This window comes from Aquila chrysaetos, chromosome 3, assembly GCF_900496995.4.
Source record: "Aquila chrysaetos chrysaetos chromosome 3, bAquChr1.4, whole genome shotgun sequence".
Lineage (NCBI taxonomy): Eukaryota > Metazoa > Chordata > Aves > Accipitriformes > Accipitridae > Aquila > Aquila chrysaetos.
Window position 1 is genome coordinate 43,998,821 of NC_044006.1, and position 22,540 is coordinate 44,021,360.

At 38.7% G+C, this 22,540-nt stretch overlaps 1 protein-coding gene across 1 annotated transcript in view; it reads right to left on the bottom strand.

The window, feature by feature from the left end:
• Window positions 1-22,540, bottom strand: part of DNAH11 (dynein axonemal heavy chain 11) — a 166,536-nt gene that overhangs the window by 114,721 nt on the left and 29,275 nt on the right. Inside the window, 16 exon segments of the mRNA XM_041122452.1 lie at window positions 3,098-3,214; window positions 3,996-4,147; window positions 4,265-4,291; window positions 4,293-4,431; window positions 5,257-5,417; window positions 6,473-6,607; window positions 8,854-9,087; window positions 10,221-10,370; window positions 11,980-12,113; window positions 16,851-17,112; window positions 17,526-17,648; window positions 17,922-18,044; window positions 19,559-19,717; window positions 21,079-21,102; window positions 21,104-21,163; window positions 22,015-22,173. Coding sequence (XP_040978386.1) covers window positions 3,098-3,214; window positions 3,996-4,147; window positions 4,265-4,291; window positions 4,293-4,431; window positions 5,257-5,417; window positions 6,473-6,607; window positions 8,854-9,087; window positions 10,221-10,370; window positions 11,980-12,113; window positions 16,851-17,112; window positions 17,526-17,648; window positions 17,922-18,044; window positions 19,559-19,717; window positions 21,079-21,102; window positions 21,104-21,163; window positions 22,015-22,173 — 2,159 coding nt within the window.

Genomic DNA, 22,540 nt, shown 5'->3' on the forward strand with positions numbered 1-22,540 from the left:
GGCTTGCGAGACAGGTACTACCAAAATTTAGAGCAGGCACAGTCTGCAGCAGCATCACTTGCCACCAACGACTGGAGGATACTGCCAGCAGCTCTACAGGGTGTGGAGGTCAAGTGCAACACCATGCCATTGCTAAAAATGCCATCATTTTTAAAAGGACTTTGATTTTTTTGAGGGCTTTAATGCTTTTATATGAAGTCATGGTTGCCTTTGGAGGTTTCACTGTTTGTTTCTTTTTTAAATGTAACCTTTAATCCAAAATTTAGAACAAAACCACAGCCATTTTAATGATATAAATGAGAAATCTCCACTTAAAGTAATACAAAGCAATAATGCAAAGGCTAAACAATTTCCCCATTAAAAAAAATCCCTGCTTAAGTTACATAGTAGCAGAGAAGAGATCTTGAATTTTGTGTTCAGGTCAGCTACAAAGCAGCAAATTTGTCCCTCAGAGCACTTTTCTTACTACTGACAAATACAAAGATTTCTTTTGTTCACCATTCATATTTAAATACGACAAAATTAAGACCAGTGGTTTAGTCCAGCAGTATATTTCTGACAGAAATCAATAACATATAGTCTAGAAAAAGAGTAAGTACCCCTCTGTTAAACAATTTTTAAGTAAACTGTTCCTTAAGAAGCATTTCTTCATAAGCCCAAGCAAGGGCTGCTATATGCATTGCTGTCAATTATAAAAAATTATATGCTCTTCTACCTACCATAACCAATACCCTTCTTGCAAATAGAATAACTACTTGCACAAGAAATATCAGACTAGTAGTATTCAATATATCTTCTCTCCCTTGTGAGATTTCATTAGGTGGCAAATACGTGGAGTTAATGCTTTACCACTTACCTCCCACCTTTTCTGTGCATTATACAATGGATAAGAGCTATTACAGACATCAGCTACAGGGCTGAATTCCCGAGTCCCAAATGCAGCAGTTCATACTTTAATTCCAAAGGCTTTTCATTTTATGTGACAACCAAGTAAAGGTAACACTTCAAGCTCTATGTAGCAAGTACATTTTGAAAATTAAAAAAACCCAACAAACCAAAAAACAAAACCAAAGAAAACCATAATAGAAAGCACATCAAATAAAGCAATAATTTGACTTTATCCATCAGTAGGGATATTTTTAATTAATATTATTTCATATCCCTTACTCTTTTCTTCCCAAATGAAAAAGAAAAGAAGGAAGAAAAATAATAAATGAACAACAGAGACAAATCACATGCATTTTCCATCCTCTGGTAGTCCACTGAGAGGTGAAAAACCCGGTAACAACAGGGAGGGATCCCTCCTGCTCTCTTGTCAAATACCACATCTAGCTGACTGCAGAAGACATGGCCGCCAAGGCAGCCAACTCTGTCCGAATGCAGAAAAGGTGGCAGCCACACCGCACAGACAGGGTGGATGGGGTCCCCGTCGCCCTGTCCCCTCCCTTGTGCGAGGTTCTGAATTGAGCGGCTGCCCAACATTGGTCCCTTGGTGCGCACCAATCCTGCTTTGCCTTGAAGAGTCCTTAGATGGCAATTAATGAGAAGGCTTGGTAAAGCAACAGCTAAGTTGTGAAATATTTAAAAAACACTTATGGGGAAGTAGGATACATCTCTCAGGGTCTCCCTCCAATGTTTGCTAAGACCCAACTATAGGGTCTTATTCAGCGACAGTCTTTGCAGAGGCACATGAATTCAAATCCTGACCTCCTCCTTGTAAACAGATGTTACTTACTGCTTGTTACAAATGATTGTAATTTAGGCTCAAAGAACAAGAAAGCTAATTGCAGTGCCGCCCAGTCCTGCCATCTGAAGCAGGATGTTTAGTTGGCAAGAGGATGAGATGTGCCCGAGCAAACAGCTTTCTAACTTTAGCAGATTTTGTATCTTTCTGCAGTGAAAGCAAGGAGGAGTATGGTGTCAGGAATTCCACGGCTAGAGCAGAAATAATGAAATACACCAAAATCTTGATGTACCTTTTAATGCAGAAGAAAGTAGTACCTGTGTTTCAACTTGCCCACAGAAGCAACAGCGATGCCCGGTTCTGCCCTAAGTTTCTATGTTTTAAAAATCAAAGGGATTTACTGGTAAGAGAAGCAGATCCCAGATAGCACCATCTATACTTGTGCCTCCCAGACAGCCTGGCAATGCCTTGCAACTTGCCCCATTGGACTTCAATATGTTGAGAAATGAAATCACAGAATAATTTTTTTTTCTCAAGTCTTGATTAAATCACTGAAAAGTGTTAATGCAAGAACAAGGATTTATTTCAAGTGTCAACTCTTTCTTAAGCAAGTCCTGTACCATTTAAGTCAAAGACCATTACCACATAGTTCAAAGCGCAGCTCCAACACTTTGTCGGGATAAATTGGCATCATTTTACTGCCCATCATGCTGGAGCAACTGCTTGTGGAACTAATTCCCTCTCGGAAACATCACTTCAATACAACTCACTGAGCGCAGCATGCAAAACACAGTCATATCTTTTAAATTCAAAACGTTCTTCCTTGAACATTAGTGTTAAGATATAAAGTATAAATACGTGCTTCAAGAAAAAGTTACTGGGCTGTCCTACAGTGTCCAAAAGCATACAAACTTTTTTCTGTGAGCTACACTTCACAGCTTCTTAACAATCACATATTCAATATCTTACTAGGTAAGAGCATACAGCTTCATCTTCTGCTGGTAGTTATGAAACATCTATGAACGCATGCATGGTGACACCCATGGAAGAATGTGATAGTTAGACACTTATTCAAATGTCTATTTTACTAGGTAAAGCCAGCTGTGAGGATTCCCATTTACCACAAAACAACGAACGTTCTTGCACATATTTAGGTACAATCAGTGTGTTCGCAGGTACCTTTAAAATTATATGTAGATTTTTAAAAGGCAAGATATACATTTAATTTCCTTTGTCATTGTGGTGTACAGACACGCACAGCTTGGTTACTGATTTTTTTTTTCCACATAAATTCTGAAGCAAACAAGTTGCATTTCATTGCAAATCAAGGCTAGTAACATTATGCAACATAAATACTCTAAATGTAAACTTGATACACTTGTATACCATAAAAATACACTATAGCATACTTGCCTGAACAGAGCTTTGAAGTTTTCAGGTAGTTCTGTCCGACCTGCATATCCTGGGTTTATGGTAATAAGTGTTCCAACCGATGACTTCAGGGTAACGTTTTCACCAAGGAATAAAAATCTGTTATAAGATAACACGAAAATTTTTACAGTTGGATTAGATGTCAACAACTGCATCATACAAAGCCAGCCATCACGGGTCAGGTGACAAAGGTGCATCTGGGCTTGGATCCAGTCTCGCACAACGGCCAAAAGCAAATGTCTAGGAAAGTTTATTAGAGCTGAGCAAACAGACATTTCCCTGGTAGGCACCAGCTTTTAGTAATCTCTGCCTCCTCTGGCCAGCACTGAATTTGGAAGGAAAAGACTGGACTGTTAGAGCAACAAAGAGTGCATGTGGCTGAAGCATGTCTATAGGAGGAATTAATTTTTAAAGCATGTAGAATAAAAGACATCGATAGGGATGTGGTGGGTTTGAGAAGGCCAGGAAGCAGCATCGAGTAAAGCAGAGAAGGGAGAACATGGAACACTGGAAACACAAGGCCGGCCTCAAAAACACCAGGAAACACTGGAAATTCTGAGACTTCTTGCAAGGTTAAACCCCACCAAACTTCTCACCCATATGATGCAATGATTTCACATGGCGTGACTTGAACAGGACCAGAGCTTCAACAGCAGAGCTTTAACTGGATTCCTGTACAGCTAGGAGTTCACTCACATTTGTTGCTACATTTTGAAGAGAAAGTTATTTTAAGGTAGTATATTATATTACACGGGTGATTTAATGTTACCATCTACTCCCTCACCACATTCACAAAGGGTTTCGGAGGAACTCTGGAAAAAGATTTTACTGGTTCAGTATTTTTAGATGGCAAAGGACAATAAAGAAGCACTGCTAAAACACTGAGTTGTTTTTCTTGTTCCTAATTGCAATATGAATAGTCTTTATTTGTACTGCCACCACTGACAGAACTTCTACCAAGATGCGATTGAATTCATCAAAGCATCCCCAAGGTCCTGTCTGGACCAAATCATTATAGATAGCCCCTATAGACTAAAATCAAAAGTGAAAGATTTAACATCTTTTTCTTGAAAGCAACAATTTCCAATGTACTTCATATGAAAAAGAAACTAAACAACAATTTCTGTACTGCTTAGCAGAACATCTCACCTTGTAATCCATCTGCTCAGAACACATCTGCTCAGATGAAGACATACACCATCATAGCAAGGGCACAGCCTAGATCTTTGGTGGTCTCTGTTTTACCTGTGCTGGCTGGTCCTGCAGGAACACTGCTCCTTGTTAGGTGGAGAGACTGGATTAGAGTAATGTAACACCTTAACATAAGGAAAGCGATAGTATTGCAAGGAACATCTACAGTGTCGGGAGGTTTGGTTGTTTGGTTTTTTTTTTTTCCCCACACCTTGTTTCATGGGTGATTTATTCTGAGTCCACTTTCTCATTGTAATTTAATGTCCTAAACCACAAATGTACCTCTTTCGTGTTCATGTAAAGTCATGATGTGGCACTACTTGGAAAATGCTTATTTTAGATATGAAAACCAACCACATCAACGTTTTTTAGCAGGAAGGAATATCCTATCAGTGGTCACACAGGACAGGAAACAGGAGGCTGTAGTTGCCGCTTTGCCTATTTCAAAGACTTGAGCCCCAGAATTGTCCCCCAGCTGAGCGTCATAAGCACTAAGCCAGCCAGGATTGCTGGATCCATCTTTCCGGATCACAAATTTTGACAAGAAATTCCATTCTGGAGCCAAAACATGTCCAGAAAAAAAGCTTCATTGTATACGGTATGAAAAAAAGTACTGGTTTGGACTTTAACACACACACACAAATATTCTTTTGCTGAAAATGCCTGATTAACCTTGGTATAAATCCACTCATATTCTTCTTCAGACTAGACATTAAATATATATGTTATGTGAGAAATATTTCAGTTATTTTAAAAGTAATGGACATTAAGATCATACTATTACTTAAGTATGCACACCTACATGCACACACATGCTCAAAGATATTGTGTCTTAATAACCTTATAAAATACATATGAGGTATGAAAGAACACTGAACTTCTAAGAAATATTTAACTTTTTATTCAGTGAAACAGGTAAAGCAGACACTGTTATTAGTAACAGTCATTACCTGTCAGTCAAAGGTGTAATAACTAGCCGAGGGGTATTTCCCAAGTACTCATAAAAGTACTGAAACTGAGCATCACAAATGTTGGCAAAACCGTGTTTCTGGGTGTCATCTCATCTATGGTGTAGCTGTGACAGCCAAGCAAAAGCTCGGGAACTGGTGACCTAAAAAGCCATTGCAGAGCCATTATGCCACGTAGGAGCTCTTCAGATGAAAGAAATGAGACCCATCACAAAGCTACAGCTGTCATCAGTAGGTGTCACACATCATTCCTAGCCATTTATGAATAACTACTACAACCAATTATAAAGGATTAGATGCACCTTGAGGCATTTGTGCTTTTATACAGATGCAAGTGTAATATAAGATCTTTTTAATAGAGCTATTACAGCAGAACACATTGCCACTTATTAAGCCAAGACCTTTCCTTACAAACAATGCAGTCTGTGCATGGGAGCAGACATTGCTTTGACCAGAAGGAGTTTCATTTTACTCCTCAAACTTTGTTTCTTCTTGTCTTAATGCCATCTTAGAAACCCATTTTATTTCTGAGGCTCAGGAGGTCGGAGAGAAAATGAGAATTCTTTCCTATTTCAATACCCATCCAATGAAACGTTTCGTGCATTCAAACCAGCAGCATGGGTCAGCCACCTTAGTTCTACCTGAACAAAGTTATACATAGGGCAAGCACCTTGGTTTAACTTAACACTCAAAATTGTAATTGCATGCACTTATGAAGAGTTACCACAGGAGTGCCTTGCTCTAGAGATGCACATGTGTGCCCCTAAAAGGAGAGCAAAACACACCATGAACAATTGAAGATGGAATAACTAAAAGCAGAATAACCAACGACATTTGGAAAAACCACTCAAATTGCCCAAGGATTGTCTGCACTCAGTTTTGTGATCTGAAATTTAAAGGAAATATCTTGCTGCTCACAGAAAACCTACTGAAAGTTTGAACAGCTCCCAGAAGTAGGCTAAAAGTTGACACCTGACTTTTATTCAGGAAAATTTTGAATTCAGAAGGCAGTAGGCTGTAAAAATGCAGGCACAGTACACAGGACTGAGACAGGCTGTCTTCATGATTATACCTACTCCACCTCCACCATCCTGGTGCCCACATGCAGATCCAGACCCAAACTTGGCTTAAGTACTACTAATTCCTGTCAAAACCACTAAAACTGTGCTTGTAAAATATAGCCAATCCAAACACATACTTTCTGAGCTACGAGGCTTGCTACAACATCTCTAGCATGAACATCTATGGTGCAAATGGTCATCATGATTTTCTGCCGATCACCCGAAAAAGCTTCTTCAAGCAGCATGGTAATAAGAGCATTTAGCTGAGTGACCTTAAAAGATTTAGGTAACTCTCTGAGACCAGATGGATCCCAGTACCATCTACCATTACTGCTACAAGAAATTAGTTCTGCCTACATCATTAAATCAATCACCACAAAACCTGGCTTGTATGCACAAATTTGCTGATATTAAACATGAGATGAAGAAACCCTGGTTTAAACAGACATTTGAACTACCTCCAAAACAATTACAATCCCAATGAGCACAAATACTGAAGATGGTCAGCTAGGCTGGGTAGGAGGAATGGATGGGTAAGAAGATGTGCATGAAGCTGAATTTTAAATTTTGTGGTTACAATCTCCACAGAGATATGCACCAGACTCCGCAAAAATTGTACTAATTGCATGAGAACATTTATTGGCAAACTGTTTGAAAATAGACTTTAGGCAAGATCAGTGATGTTTTAAAAACAGGCAAAGCAATGAAAGGAAGATCACAAAATATGATATGAATGATTATACAGAGTTACATAGTGAAAGACCCAACGGAATTTTTCAGGTTTCATAGTAATAGGCAAGAAAAACATACACAGCTACTGCATGTAATTCTAAGGAGGCAAATGTAACCTTATTAGAAAGATATAACTTATTTGCTAGCTGGTGTGAGACAGAACTGTGCTTGTACACATTTTAAAATTCTGGTTTAAAATGGGCAGTGAATTAGTGAGACCTTAAACGCTACACTTTCTGTATATTATATAAAAATAATACAGAAACACCTATTGGTGCTGTTTTTACTGAGACACAGTTAAAGGCCCAGAAGGTAACTCTGTGCAAGCAAATTGTTTGAGGATCACAGTCTAAAGCCCTAATAGATTTAGAAAGCGCTTACAAAAATAAAACCAGAAGGTAATTTCACAGGGCTCCCTATTTTTTCTGTCATATCATAAAGGAGATATCAATAGCAACATTGTGAATGAAATTGTCTAGCATCCTGAAATATTTCTGGCATCTTCCTTTAAACACACCCAAAGCTCCACTTCTTTACGGCAGTGAGCTACCATCTGCAGAGAGGTTCAGATGATCTTTCCTAGTCCACTCTTTTTACAGCAGAACCATTCCAAAGTCCCCACCACAGGCCCGGGAAGCAGCAACAGCATGAGACAGTGCTCTCTGCTCTACTTGCAAAGTGACCACAGAAACATTGCCTGCCTGGATCACATAGAGGTTCATCGTGGATCTGTCTCTGCCTTTCACAGAAACTAGCAGAGATTGATTTAAAAAAATCCAAAGGGAACATAAAAAACAAGTGGAGGAGAAGGATATCCTGGGAACATATGCCATAATTCGCCACAGACACAGCAGTGAGAATTTACTAAACAAAAAAGAACCAAGACAACAAAGCCAAACTCCCAAAACTACACTACCTATTTTATCATTATATTTAATAGCCATGACTGAAATTTGGCTAACCCTTCACTTGACCTTTTTGTATACTTCTGTCATTCTGTAGCCAAAGGTTCCATATTTTAAACTGTACACTGTGTGAAAGTATTTCTTTTGTTTAAAGTCTGCTATCTAATAGCTTCAGGTCGTGTCTATTAGCTCTTGTATTATGAGAAACAGCAAAGAAAGATTAATCTTTATCCACCTTCTCTATTACAGGAATAATTTCAGACATCTCTATCAGATTTTCTCCCCCTTAAAAGTATCTTTCATATTTCATACTCCCTTTGGCAGATTTTCTAGGTTGGAAAAGAAAACCAAAACTACTTAAAATTTTCACAGAGAGGAGAAATACTCGCACCAGGACAAAAACATTCAAAATAAGCTAGAGGTAAACAAGGGCAAACAAAAAAATCAAACTGCAGAAGGTACCCTTCTGAAGTGGGACTAAAACTAATAATATTGTAAGTAAACTGGTTTGACACAAATAAAACCAACAGTTTTGACTTCCTTACGCACACACATGTGTTTAGTATTTCTATACATACTGGTTGCATACTCTGTTCTTGTCACACCATCATGGTTGATGTTCGGCAGTATCTTTGCTTTTACCTTTCATCTCAGTTCAGAATAATCCTACAGAAACCCCAGTAATTAAGACATGATAACAATGCCCATGAGATAACAGAAATGGAAGCAAAAGGTGCATTTCTTTTTTCTGTAGGTGTTAATAGCAGTTTATTTACTACAGGACTGAAATTACTAGATATGCCACTCCTCTCTTTTTATGAGACCATTTTCACACTGTACTTATTTTTTCACTGCATTAAACAAAAAGATGATGTTCACACTTCCTTCTTGTGGCAATCCTTCAGGGCTGATGCCAAGCCCTCTTCCAGCCTAGTGAATGTCATTTCAACATCTGAAACCCACCAGATTTGTGAACCAGTAAGTGCAACCTGGGCTGCATAGTCAAAACCCCACTGTTCTCTCTGCTTCTCTTCATAGGCCAGTATTGCCTCTGTGATGTAGAGATGCACTGTTTTGTGTAGTGTTTCCTCACAGTGTTGCCACCAAGACTCTACCTTTTGAAGACCGCCCCCCCCAAACGTGCATACATTTATGCACGTAATATAAATGGTACATTTTATACTACCAATATAGGAAGCTTATCTCAATCTTTATAAAGGATTTTCTTTACATCAACATTCTTTGCAAATTTGAAATGAGAGTGGGGGTTTTTTTGTTCCATTTTCTCTCTCCTACTGCCTCTTCAGTAGGGTTTAGCTCACAGGAGCCCTTCCCAATTACTGAGATACCAGACATTGTTTTGTTTTACATATCCACTTGACTTGAACACAGGCATACCGTCTTAGAGCTCCAGATATGAAAGTCTGAAGTTTTTCTGGTCACAGACACAGAGTAAACACAGACAATACAGTCTTTCCTATGTCTCTATGCACTCAAACGTAGCTGATCTTGGAGAAACTGTCTCTAAGAGGCAAGCTGCATGTATTTGTCCATTCAGTCTGGGGCCTCCCTGCTGAGACAATCAATCATTAGAACCACATGCAACATTGATTTTATGCAATGTGAATGCTTATCCATTCAGCACTGTTCTGAGAACAATAAGTTATTGTCTCAGAAGCTGCTGATCTGTTCTTTCTGACCTACCACTACTCAGTTAGCACACATACTGGCTGGCCAATTAGCAAATACGAGGCTCAAAAACAGATAAAACCCTGTTCAGCTGATAGGGGACACAGGAGAGAGCTGGAGGTCTGGAGAGGTGTGTGCTAAAGGATAAGAGAGGAGGGGATCTGAAAGTATAATCTAAGATGAAATAAAAAGGCAGAAGAAGAGAGAAAGTATGAGAAATGCAACATTTAACCACAGGCTTCATCGATTCTGTGGCTTTTAGTACTTTTTTTTTTTTCCTTTTTCACTGCTCCTAAACACTTAGCTCTCTATTCTTAAAAAAAACCCCCAAACTTACATACAAGGGGCACCTAGACAATTTGTTAAATTATTAGTTTATTACACAGTTCTGCACCACAAATTATTTTAGAATTTGGAAAAAATACTTGTAAGGGTTTTTTTATTTTTTTCTAGATTTACTTTTTTAAAAGCAGCATTTCATGCCATTGAAAGTGTCTATTTAATCTACATCCCATAGAGGGCAAGATCTGTAAAGGAAATTTCACATAACTCAACATACCTGACCACTGCATCCACACCCTTCATAGAACGGAACATACTCCTTTTCTCTGCTGAACATCCCAAGGGCAGTATTTACAGTTTCCTCTATATTCTCTTGAAATGTAAGATCAGCAATATTGTCCAAAAGTTTGGTAAGATAATGGGCCACCTGCACCCAAAAAGTACCGGACATAAGGAAACCATTTACCTTAGATTTGTGTCAATCACACTACTTTAATGCATATTTCTATTAGAGTGGATGGGATGACTACCATCCTAAATTTTGCTATACACAATAAGATTTTGTGGTTCAGCAAAATTTAACAGTTCTTAGCAACTTACTGGAAAACATGAAGTCCTTACACTTATCTTACAATTATGTTTCTTATTCTAATGCTTTCAGCACATAGTGCTTCAATTGATCTTAGCAAGTAAGATGCACTGAATGACCAGGTGATTTAAAACTTAAGAATGAAATGTTGATTAAGACAATTACAAAAATGAAAAACATTTTTTTCCATAGTATTAGAACACTTATGCCAACTGAACAAATAAGAAGAGTACTTCCCTGGTGGCACAGACTGACAAGGCAATGCTATTTGATTGTCTGTAGCATCATCACTACACAGGAGGTTTTTATGGGAAAATCTGAGGTTAATTACATTATTGTCAGTCATCAGAAGAATCTGAAGGACAAAGGTAGCTCAATATAAAACTGAGAGGTCTTGAAATTATTAATTATGGCTAGTGCATATTTCACAAATTGTTGATTCAGGTCTAAATGTCTTGTGTAATTACGCACCTCTCCAAGGACCATGGAGTTTGAAGATCACTGTCTACACGCCAGCATGCTCTATGCCTGGTAACTAGAACAGAAGATTTATTTAGTTGCTTTTCTTATATAAGGTGCAGAGCAATGAGTGAATGAAACAAGTCACTGAGACTTAGTTACATAAAGAAGCTGTGAGACTCTGTCACCATGTTTGAAAAGGCTCAGTGTTCAAGCCTCACATGCCCTTCATCCTCTTGGAAAGCATCAGTTCTTCTGTCACATGTCACATTGCATCCGAAAAGGCTTTACCTGAGACACACCAATAACTAGCACTCAAAGAATTAATGGCCACAGCTGGATAGTCACTGAGGCCAGGAGTATCATCTGGCACATAGATAACATAGTACAAAGCTTCTGAAATACATCAAAGTGCCTGTGCTTTTATATAAATTGGTCTCAAAGCGTCACAAAACCTAGCAGATTATTGTTCAAGGTAGGAAAACAGAAGGATAGCTACAAAAAACATTCCTCGTACAATGGTCAGCAGCTCAGTCAGTTACAGCCTAACAGAGACCATAGATCTTTCAGTCTTACTTATCATCACTATGCATAGTGTGCCTGAAATTAGATCAATCCATGCTAGAAAGAGAATAGATTTGATGATCTCATTGACTTTTTCCATTTTCAATTCCTGCAAACCTACAAACCAAAAATCCAAATAAATGCAAATTGCACATGGCTAAATTTCCAGCAAGAGACACCACAAGATTTGTAACGCTTCTCCTCAGAATGATGGTTTCAGCTTTCCTTGCTGAACACCTTGTACTTGCCCTAGCTGGCGGGAAAATGTTTACTACCTTCCTTACACAAAGTGATCCTATTTGTGAAGTAAATTAACACTCAGAAACAAAGGTGCAGTTCTACAAACTATCTCCTCACATGGTTAGCTGGAAAACTTGCCTTTCTGTAGATAAAATGGAGTACAATAAGATGCAAGGAGGTTCACCTGTTTTGGCTGTGTTCCTTTTGAACGAACTTCTAGCAAGTCTGCTGAAGAAACAAAATAGAAGCATGGAAAAACTACGTGCTTGGTTTCTAAATATAAAGCCAGAGCTTTTTCACAAAGAGAAAGTCTGAAAATAAGACAGAGATTTTAACGATACGTGCTTTTAATCACCCTAAAGCCAAGAATTCCCTCCCAGTTAAGGAGGAAATCGGACCAAAGAGTAAAACAGAACAATACAATCCACTTCTAATTTAAAATAATAACAATGAATACAGCTGTAAGGAACAGATAAGGTGGCAAACCTTATATGTTTCCTTTCCAGAAACCAAAAAGGGAACATGCTCTTTTTACTCATTCAGACCAAGGAACCCAAGAGAATGGAAAGGTGACAGAAAAGTCCCTGAAAAGATAAGTTTGGCTAAGTGGAAACTCCCCTTCAACCTTCCAAAGAGTCCAGCCTTAGCAAGTAAGGGACAAGAAGAAAATTTCTTACTTGACAGGGCAGTTATTTGCAGATAGATTAAAAAAAAAAAAAAAAAAAAAAAAAATGTGTGTGGAGTGAAAAATAACCACTTTTCTTGAGATGCACACATTTTATGTATGAAGGATAACAAACATGAACACACATGTTGCTATTGACACAAAAAGTATTAAGAATCCAAATACTCAATTACATGCTTATCATCTGGAGAGGAAAACCACACATTTATTTATGTGTGACTGATGCACTTTAGCTATTAGCTTGGTATCTCTCATAACAGAAGCAACATCTCAAAAAACAGGTTTGTGTTTTGGGTTTGTTTGTTTTGTTTCTTTGTAACTTCCTAGTACAACTTTTTCCTGCAAGGAGAAACAGGCTGTGACTCCAAACATCGCTGCCTCTACAGGTAGGAAGAGTGAACATCAGTGGCAAGTTGAAGGCATACGTTTAAGTGGGCTGAAGGAGGACCTTTGCTGTAGACAATCAACACTATCTCCTGCTGGAAGTGTGAAAGAAAGACTCCCAGCTGCCAGGCTGTGGATGGGGAGAAAAAGAATTTGATCCAAACTGACCATATTTTTAAGACTTTTGACAATTTTTACATCATGCAATCCATAAATAATGAACCAATGCCTCAAATGTAATTGATCATATAAAAAGCAGTACAAATCCAGTATGTCAAATAGAAACAAATGACAAAAATATTATCAGATCATCTCACACCTGTACAAAAAGCAAATGTGACCTGACAGCTCTCATTTCATAGAATCATAGAATCATTTAGGTTGGAAAAGACCTTCAAGATCATCGAGTCCAACCGTCAACCATGCCCACTAAACCATGTCCTGAAGTACCCCGTCCACTCGCTTTTTGAATACCTCCAGGGATGGTGGCTCAACCACTTCCCTGGGCAGCCCATTCCAATGTTTGACAAGCCTCTCAGTAAAAAAATTTTTCCTAATACCTAACTTAAATCTCCCTTGCCTCAACTTGAGGCCATTTCCTCTTGTCCTATCTCCAGCCACCTGACAGAACAGACCAACACCCACCTCACTACAACCTCCTTTCAGGTAGTTGTAGAGAGCGATAAGGTCTCCCCTCAGCCTCCTCTTTTCTAGACTAAACAGCCCCAGTTCCTTCAGCTGCTCCTCATAAGACTTGTGCTCCAGGCCCCTCACCAGCTTGGTTGCCCTCCTCTGAACACGCTCCAGCACCTCAATGTCTTTCCTGTAGTGAGGGGCCCAAAACTGAACACAGTACTTGAGGTGCGGCCTCACCAGTGCCGAATACAGGGGAACAACCACCTCCTTGTTCCTGCTGGACACACTATTTCTGATACAGGCTAGGATGCGATTGGCTTTCTTGGCCACCTGGGCACACTGCTGGCTCATATTCAGCTGGCTGTCAACCAGCACCCCCAGGTCTTTTTCTGCCGGGCAGCTTTCCAGCCACTCTTCCCCAAGCCTGTAGCACTGCATGGGGTTGTTGTGACCCAAGTGCAGGACCCGGCACTTGGCCTTGTTGAACTTCATACGACTGGCCTCAGCCCATCGATCCAGCCTGTCCAGATCTCTTTGTAGAGCCTCCCTACCCTCAAGCAGATCGACCCTGCCTCCCAACTTGGTGTCGTCTGCAAACTTGCTGAGGGTGCACTCGATCCCCTCATCCAAATCATCGATAAAGATATTAAACAGAACAGGGCCCAACACCGAGCCCTGGGGAACACCACTTGTGACCCGCCGCCAACTGGATTTCACCCCATTCACCACAACTCTCTGGGCTCGGCCATCCAGCCAGTTTTTCATCCATTGAAGAGTGCACTTACCCAGGCCATGAGACACCAGCTTCTCAAGGAGTATGCCATGACAGACAGTGTCAAAGGCCTTGCTGAAGTCAAGGAAGATAACATCCACAGCCTTTCCCTCATCCACTAGGCGGGTCACCTGGTCATAGAAGGAGATCAGGTTGGTCAAGCAGGACCTGCCTTTTGTAAACCCATGCTGACTGGGCCTGATCCCCTTCTTATCCTGGACTTGCCATGTGAGTGCTCTCAAGACAAACCGCTCCATAATCTTCCCCGGTACTGAGGTCAGGCTGACAGGCCTGTAGTTCCCCGGATCCTCCCTCCGACCCTTCTTATAAATGGGAGTCACACTGGCAACCCTCCAGTCCTCTGGGACCTCTCCTGTTGACCAGGAACACTGATAGATGATAGAAAGTGGCTTGCCAAGGACCTCTGCCAGTTCCCTCAGTACTCTTGGATGGATCCCACCTGGTCCCATAGATTTCTGAGTGTCCAGATGGTGCAGTAGGTCCCTAACTATTTCCTCCTGGATTAAGGGGGGTATGTTATGCTCTTCTTCCTTACCTTCCAGCTCAAGGGGTGGAGTACCCTGGGGATAACTGGACTCACAGTTAAAGACTGAGGCAAAGAAGGCATTAAGTACCTCGGCCTTCTCCTCATCACTGGTTACTATGTTCCCTTCTGTATCCATTAAATGAAAGATATTCTCCTTTGGATTCTTTTTACTGTTAACATATTTGTAAAAACATTTTTTGTTGTCCCTTACGATAGTGGCCAGATTTAGTTCTAGCTGAGCTTTTGCCTTTCTAATTTTCTCTCTGTATGATCTAACAAGATCCCTGTACTCCTCCCAAGTTGCCCGCCCTTTCCTCCAGAGATGATAAACTCTCCTTTTTTTCTTGGGTCCTAGCAAAAGCTCCCCGTTCAGCCAGGCCAGTCATTTTCCTCGGCAGTTCGACTTGCGGCACATGGGAATAGCCTGGTCCTGGGCCATTAAGATTTCCTTCTTAAAGAATGTCCATCCCTCCTGGACCCCTTTGCCCTTCAGGACCATATCCCAAGGGACTCTCTCAACCAGTGCCTTGAAGAGGCCAAAGTTAGCCCTCCAGAAGTCCATGGTGGTGGTTTTGCTGACCACCTTCCTTGCCTCACCAAGAACTGAAAATTCTAATTTCCTGACTGTTTCCAGAATTACATTTTAGAACAATTCTTAATCATGCTGGAAATTTTACTGTGCTGCAAAGCTTCAAAATTTTCGTACACCTTTGGCTTCTAGCATCCATCACATTTTTTATATTTGCTATGTCGGTCACCAACTGCTGTACAGAAGTGCGAGGAAGTTATTGCAACACGTAGAATTCCCCTCAGATTTTTTTTCTACTTCATACCTTTTACTATACTGGGACAAGAAAAGCACTGGGGAAAAGAGCTGGAAGAAGGCACCTCATCAGCTTGTTTTAGGTTCTTTTTCTTAAACAGCAAAAGAAAAAAAAAATCTACAAAAATGTATTTTGACAGTGTTTAGACTGAACATGAAGGAAATGTAAAAAGAACAGAGAGAACTGCACTGGAGGAAAGCAAATACCACCGATTATACTATCAGGTCTCGTGTAACAAAATAAAAATGACAGATCGTAACAGCAGCATTAACTTGTACAACAATTCTGCATATGCATGCAAGCCCAATGCCTTTTTCAACACACACCATGAAGAAACTTATACATGTTAAATGCCATGAATAGTTTCATTGTTCTTAACAGGGTTGTCAACTTGTACAAAGTTGTGAATATAGATTTTTGGGGGTTTTTTTTGGCATATAGTTAGACATGCTGCTGCCCACATTGTTTAAGTCTGCAATTTAAATAACTAGAAATTTATTTGAAATTTTAAATGTAGAACCTCCCTATAAATCATTATCATATCGTAGCTTTTCAGAAATGTACATAATGAGAACTTTCCCTGGCATATGTGGATTGAGTTATAGGTATATTGATAACACACAAGTTATTCTCTTTACTAAGTGAGGGTTCAGTGATCTTTCTTGGACAGAATGAACAATTAAGACACAATATTTTGTGTAAGTTCAAATGTTTAGGTTAACTGCTGTAATTACCTTTGGCCAATAATAAATAATAGACCGTTAACTTGTATTTCAACTGTCATTGTCCTAAATGATACGGAGTTTGGCAGAAGGGATTTCTGTAACTCAGAAGTATCGTATCTCTGTGTGACTCCAGGGGTTAAAAAGCTAACAAAGAGTAAATAAGAGACAATATTAAAGTCATGTGAAGGAATGACCTGCAGAACTTTGTCACAAATCACAGTTTGTGACAATGTGTCAATCAGCAGCTGCCGGTCCGTGTGAAAGGAAAACAAGGCAAATACTTACTTTGATTTTTAATAATAAAGAATGCAAAATCTACCTCTGATATTCTCCCAAGTAAGTCTGAGACTCTTGTAATAATGTTAATTCAGTGGGTTAGAAACAAGCCTATCAAAGAAGTACTCAAACTAAACTGTCAATATGGTATTGTTATTTTTAAAAATAATATCTATTAAATTACCTACCCTAAATAATTAAAATACAAGTTATAAATGGACATGAACCACTAACTCTACTAACTTTCAAGTCTCTGTTGATTTCATCAAATCTGTTTGCATCTTCTGGAAGCTGGCTTCCGATATCTTCAGAGCCAGTGAAAATAATTTCTAGGTGAGACCACGTGGGTTGAACTTCCATCCAAATGGAAATGACAGAATCTGCCATGTTTAATTTATTTTGCTAACCTTTCACTTGTTCAGTGAAATATGCCACATATTTCCTTTTCAGAATCATTTGCAGCTGAACCTAGAAAAAACAAAACACATAAAAAACTGCACTAATCAAAATAATTTATCAAACAGAGGAACTAGGGCTAATAAAAGTTTAACAAATTCTCCTGTAACTTATTATTGTATATCGTAGCAGAAGACATCTTTAAACACAGCAAATGGACAGCATATTATTAAATGACTTAAAAAAAAATCTAAGAAGATATAAGCTTAGAAAGCTGTAATTTTGTTAACTCCTCCGTGGATACAGGAATTTTTTTAGAATATATATAGTTACATAGCATACATATAATTTCCCAGGACTAACATCTGGAGAAAACATAACTCTCTGCAATAAAGATTCAGGAGAATTGTTTTAACTGACCAAGTCTAGCAAGGGAGTGAATAATATTGATATACTAATAGTTTTTCTATTAATTAAATCCTTACTTGATTGTTATCTAAAGTTTCAAGCAGCTGTTCATCTGACTTTAATAAAGGAGCTCTGTTCCTGTGATGCTCTTCATAAGAAAATTCCATGGGAGCCCACGTTTGGCTGATTTCTGCCAAAATCTGGGAACAAGAAGAGTAGTAATAACATCTGCCTATGCATATCACATTTCATATTTTGAGTTGAGAATTTTAATTAAATTATATTTAATTCAGAGTGGTGGTAAATGACACCACAGACAAGAAGTTAGTTTCACTAGGCTGTGAATTTTTCTCCCTAGGTAAGTCACATGAAACTATTCAATTCTATCATGAATTTCTTGAAACAAAACTCAATCAAGTAGTTTGTTACATACTATTCAGCAAAAACAGAAGGAAAAAATGGGCATCTCTCACCTTTTCAGTACCCAACTCCTTCACAGCATTGTCAACCATACTTTGGACTTCATCTTCTGCTTTATGAAGCTGGAGTCCCAGAAGGTCTGTCAAGGTAGTATTTTCCGCTACTAAAAGCCTGACCTATAAAGCAAAGAGGCAGCAGAGAGCAAAATAAGTATATGAATAAGAAAAATCAGACATAAGCATATAACAAAGTATTCAAATGGAGTCCAAGTAAAAAACAATGAAATAAGTTATATGCACTCTAAATACTAGATATACTTTCAGATTTGCACCAAACTTTGAACCTAATCAGCCTAGATGAAATCTTTCTTGAAGCTGTTACTGTATATTTTTGTTTTGAAACAGTCTGTCAAGTGATAGTCTGCACGTTCTTGTACTGTGACATACTGTATGTCATAACACTAAAAGCCAAGTATATTTGCACAGCTGCCATTGAAGCTGATGTAAGCTACAGACACAGTATTTGCACACTAGAAATCTTGGGGGTGGTGGAGGTATTTGCCATATTTTGTTACTGCTTTGTAAGATAACAATAAAAAAAAAACCTTTTAAATTTTAATCAAGGCTTTGAAAAGACTACAAACTTTTTTTCTTTTTTTTTGTTAGGGGAAAAAAAAAAAATCACAAAAATGTTGTGCTAGGCCCATTTAGGAGCCTTCTGCATTAAAAATAATTTTAAAATGTCCTTTTAATAAAACTGTATGTGAAAAATGCTTGGCATATAGGAACAGAACCATTGTGTTATGCTCATGCTCTTCTGTGTTTTTCTTTCAGCTTTCCAGTTTTCTTCATTTTAAAAAAGTGATTGAAAATTGAACTTCAGTTTTGTTTTTTTTTTCCAAAGTGGTTAAAATAATTTTATTCAAATTTTGAAAACTAACAACTGATCCATGTTATACCCTAGGAACCAAAACCACTGGGATTCTTTTTGAGAAATTGAAATAATTTTTTTTTTTTGGTCATACAAACTTCTTTGGTTTTCCAGTTATATTGTCAACAGCTGGGTAAAACACATACATCTCTCCCCATTCTGGTACACCTGTCTCTTCCCCCCCCCCCCCCCCCTTTTTTTTTTTTTTTTTTTTTAAATCTACTGTCAGGTCCAACAATCTCCCTATACGCTAATTCTTAAAAAATGTACCAGTAGGCTGATATTTCAGGTGGCCTGCCTTTCCTTACCTGCCATTTCCCTCTGCCCATTATTTCCTCTCTTCACTATTAAGAAACATTCTCTTTTGCTAGCCAGGAAAGTTTCTAGCCACATTGCTTTGTTTCCTTATAAATATTTAATAGAAATTTTCACTGCAAAGTATTCCCCTGTCCCACACCAGACAGACTCTTTCAAGCTTACTGCTATTTTCAGGCTCAGCAGGGAGACAGCCAGGTATGGAAGAACCCTCTAATTTAGCAAACCAGGTCTGCCTTCAGAGAATTGGGTCCTTTTGTCTGAGCAGAAACCACAAATTCACTTCTCAACCCATGAGATGCCTCTGCCTGAAACTTAAATCTCTGCTCCACTTATACACTGAATAGTTGGCAGCAGTGGCTCTACCATATGCCTGACAGTACTGCTGCGTCTATGTGTAGAGTATGAAAGACCATCACCAGGGTCTCTGTGGCTGAATACTTACTCCTGTCACATTCGTGACCTGGTAGCAGTGTCTGTCTCTGATTGCAGGATTTTGCAACTCCAGTATTGCTCTCAGTGACGGCATCAGATTCTTCACCTTTAACTCCAAGCTACTATATACATCCCAGGACCAAACTTCTTTATCCAAAGACCACCTTTCCTAGGGAATAGGGTTAAAATAATTGCAATAATTACTTGTCATTTACAGTCACCTTGTTGATAACTTTAAGAAAAATTTAGGCAGTTTGTCAGAAAGCTCTCCTTTCTTGTTTCATGTGCAGATGTGTGGGACAGTTGTAGTTAGCTCAAGACTAGGGAAGATTTTATCGGGGTCATTGGTTTATGTGGCAGATAAAGCAAAGGCTTTGGAAATGTACTTTCCAGTACGTCACTTAAAGTAATGGAACTGTATTAACACTGCATTTACACAGTGATTGTATGATTCCTGCTGGATCAGAGCAATTTACTTTACCACAGCCCTGATGATTTAAGTCTAATTTTCTTATTAATTATTTCACTGCAGATAAAAATATCCATAAATTCAATACATTCAAAACCACCATTCAGAGGAGCAAGGGAGACTCATATGCACACTGGAGCGTGATGAACATGACACAAGTGATCAGCTCACAGGCAGTGATCAGCATCTTCTCTGTTCCAGGACCTGGCATATGTGCCACAGTGAATGATGAAAAAGCAGAAGGAGAATGCAGTTATTTCAACTCTCTCCTTGCTTTTACCACCCCTATCACAACATGACAACCCCCACTATCAGAACTGGCTAGGTGGAGTCCATAATTTTGCAGCAATTTAAGCCAAGACATCTGCTGTAAAGTCTGATTCTTCTCTTAAAGCACTAACCAGGCATGCAGTTAAACTTATTTATTCCCGAATGAAACAAACGTGTAAAGAAGAAACTTTATACCCATTAGGTTCAAGACTTTCTTCCTTCCATACTCAACTATTATAATGTCTATGAACCACAGCTATTCCTCTAGTGTCCTGCAAATAGTCAGGGGGGCTTTGTTGCTATTTTTCCTTCATACTTCCCTTGACCCATTGGAATTGTCTTCTGCAGGGCAACTGTCAACAAAACATTGCAAATACTTCAAGAAGAGAAAGTGCCCTCCCTTTAAAAGTGAGCATCTTTGCTGCAACTCCCAACACTCTGGAGCTATGTCTAAGAGCTAAGCAGATAAACCTCTGCAAATTCCACCTGTCTCTAAAAATAATGACTTTCATCTGGTGGGCCCTGTCATAAACCCCCACCCTCTTTATTTCACATACTGCCTCAATTCAGAGAAGTGACAGCATGGTTTTACTATGTACCTCCACGGGGACTCGAAACTCACCCAGAAGAATAAAGTTTTAAAGGAAAGCCCCCCAAACAAAACACGCTCCAGAACATTCAGTTTGGACATGAGTAACAAATCCACTGAAACATCGAAGTGGGCGGGAAGAGTGAGGAACGGGTGGCACCAAGACAGATAAATTCCAAAAAGAGACAGCTATGGAACCTGCCTTGGCAAACCTTCTGAGCTGCACCATCCATCTGTTCCACATTAATCTGTGTCCACTGGGTGTTAGTCCAATCATCAGTGCTGCTCTGAAAGTACAGATAAAAGCATCAACAACATTTGGTAAAGACAAGCTTCTGCTACATAACAGATAAATGGATGCAGGGCAAAGCCCATCACACAGCAATAGCTCCTGGACCTTATTTTTCTCCAGCCCTATACCAACACTACCTAGAAAGCACACAAAATAATCCATCTTCTCAAAATCCAAACCAAAAGCCAAGCATTTAAAGAGTTTCATACTTCAGTATCTGATAGGTATACATACATACGTACCTTTCTTGCACTATTAAACACACACCTATATCCACTGACAACATACAGGTGCACCTGGGAAATGTGGGGGAAAATGCTCTGCACCCCCTCCTGGCAATACAAATGCTATGCACAAAGTTAGGGAAAGAAAATCTAGTACATATATTTTTTAACCTTGCCTATGAAAAACAACTTCTTGAGGGAAACAGAAAGTTACAAGGCTGATATCCCATACAGGTATGTACACTGATTTTTCCAGACTCTTGCATCTAGCCTTCTAATGTACAATCCTCAGTTCTGAAGTAGAATTTTCTGGCTTTCTGAATTTTTACTCAATGATTTTAATTATTCAAGTTATTGGTATTAAAAAAGCTTGAAATGAAACTACAAGGTTGTTTTGCTTTGGGATTATCTTGAAATTAGTTAACTTGAGGACAGAGATATCTTTACTCTGGGTATCCTAAAATGTAGCAACTGTAATTTCATAAGCAAAAGGAATATGAAAATCTTCAGTATTTTAAACTTTTTTTTTAAAAATAAAAAATATAACACTTCTAGAATCGAATTTAAAAGAATATATTTTCAATGTTATACAACTTTATAATTAATTTTAAAAAAATCTTACATTAATATAAACACTAATATCCCAAACTATCTTGATCAACTGCACTTCTTTTCAACATTGTTTCATTTGCTTGCAGTCTGGAATAGCTACTTCAAATAGTCGTGCAGATTCCTGCATTAGTAACATTTCTTTTTCCAGCACCTCAAGCTCCTGATTTGCCTTGAAGAGGAAAAGAGCACTCCAAGTACAGTTATAGGGTATATTGAGCTTACCTAAACCTGGCAGTGAAATCTATAGATCCTGTATATATGATTCAACACAAGAAAAGCTGAGAGCAATTACTGCAAAGATGTTGAAAAGCTGCATTTATATTGTCTCTGAAAGCACCCAAAAGGCATATGAAGGACTCTATTTGAACTACAAAAACAAAAGCTACATAGAAAACAGTTAATTTATACTCTTATAATAGTTCTCTTAACTTATTAATGTTGTATAAATGTTAACAAAGTCCCTTCACGATGTTTTTTAAAAGATGCATTAAATAGTCCACTTTAGACTATTGTATTCAAGAGCACATTATACTGAC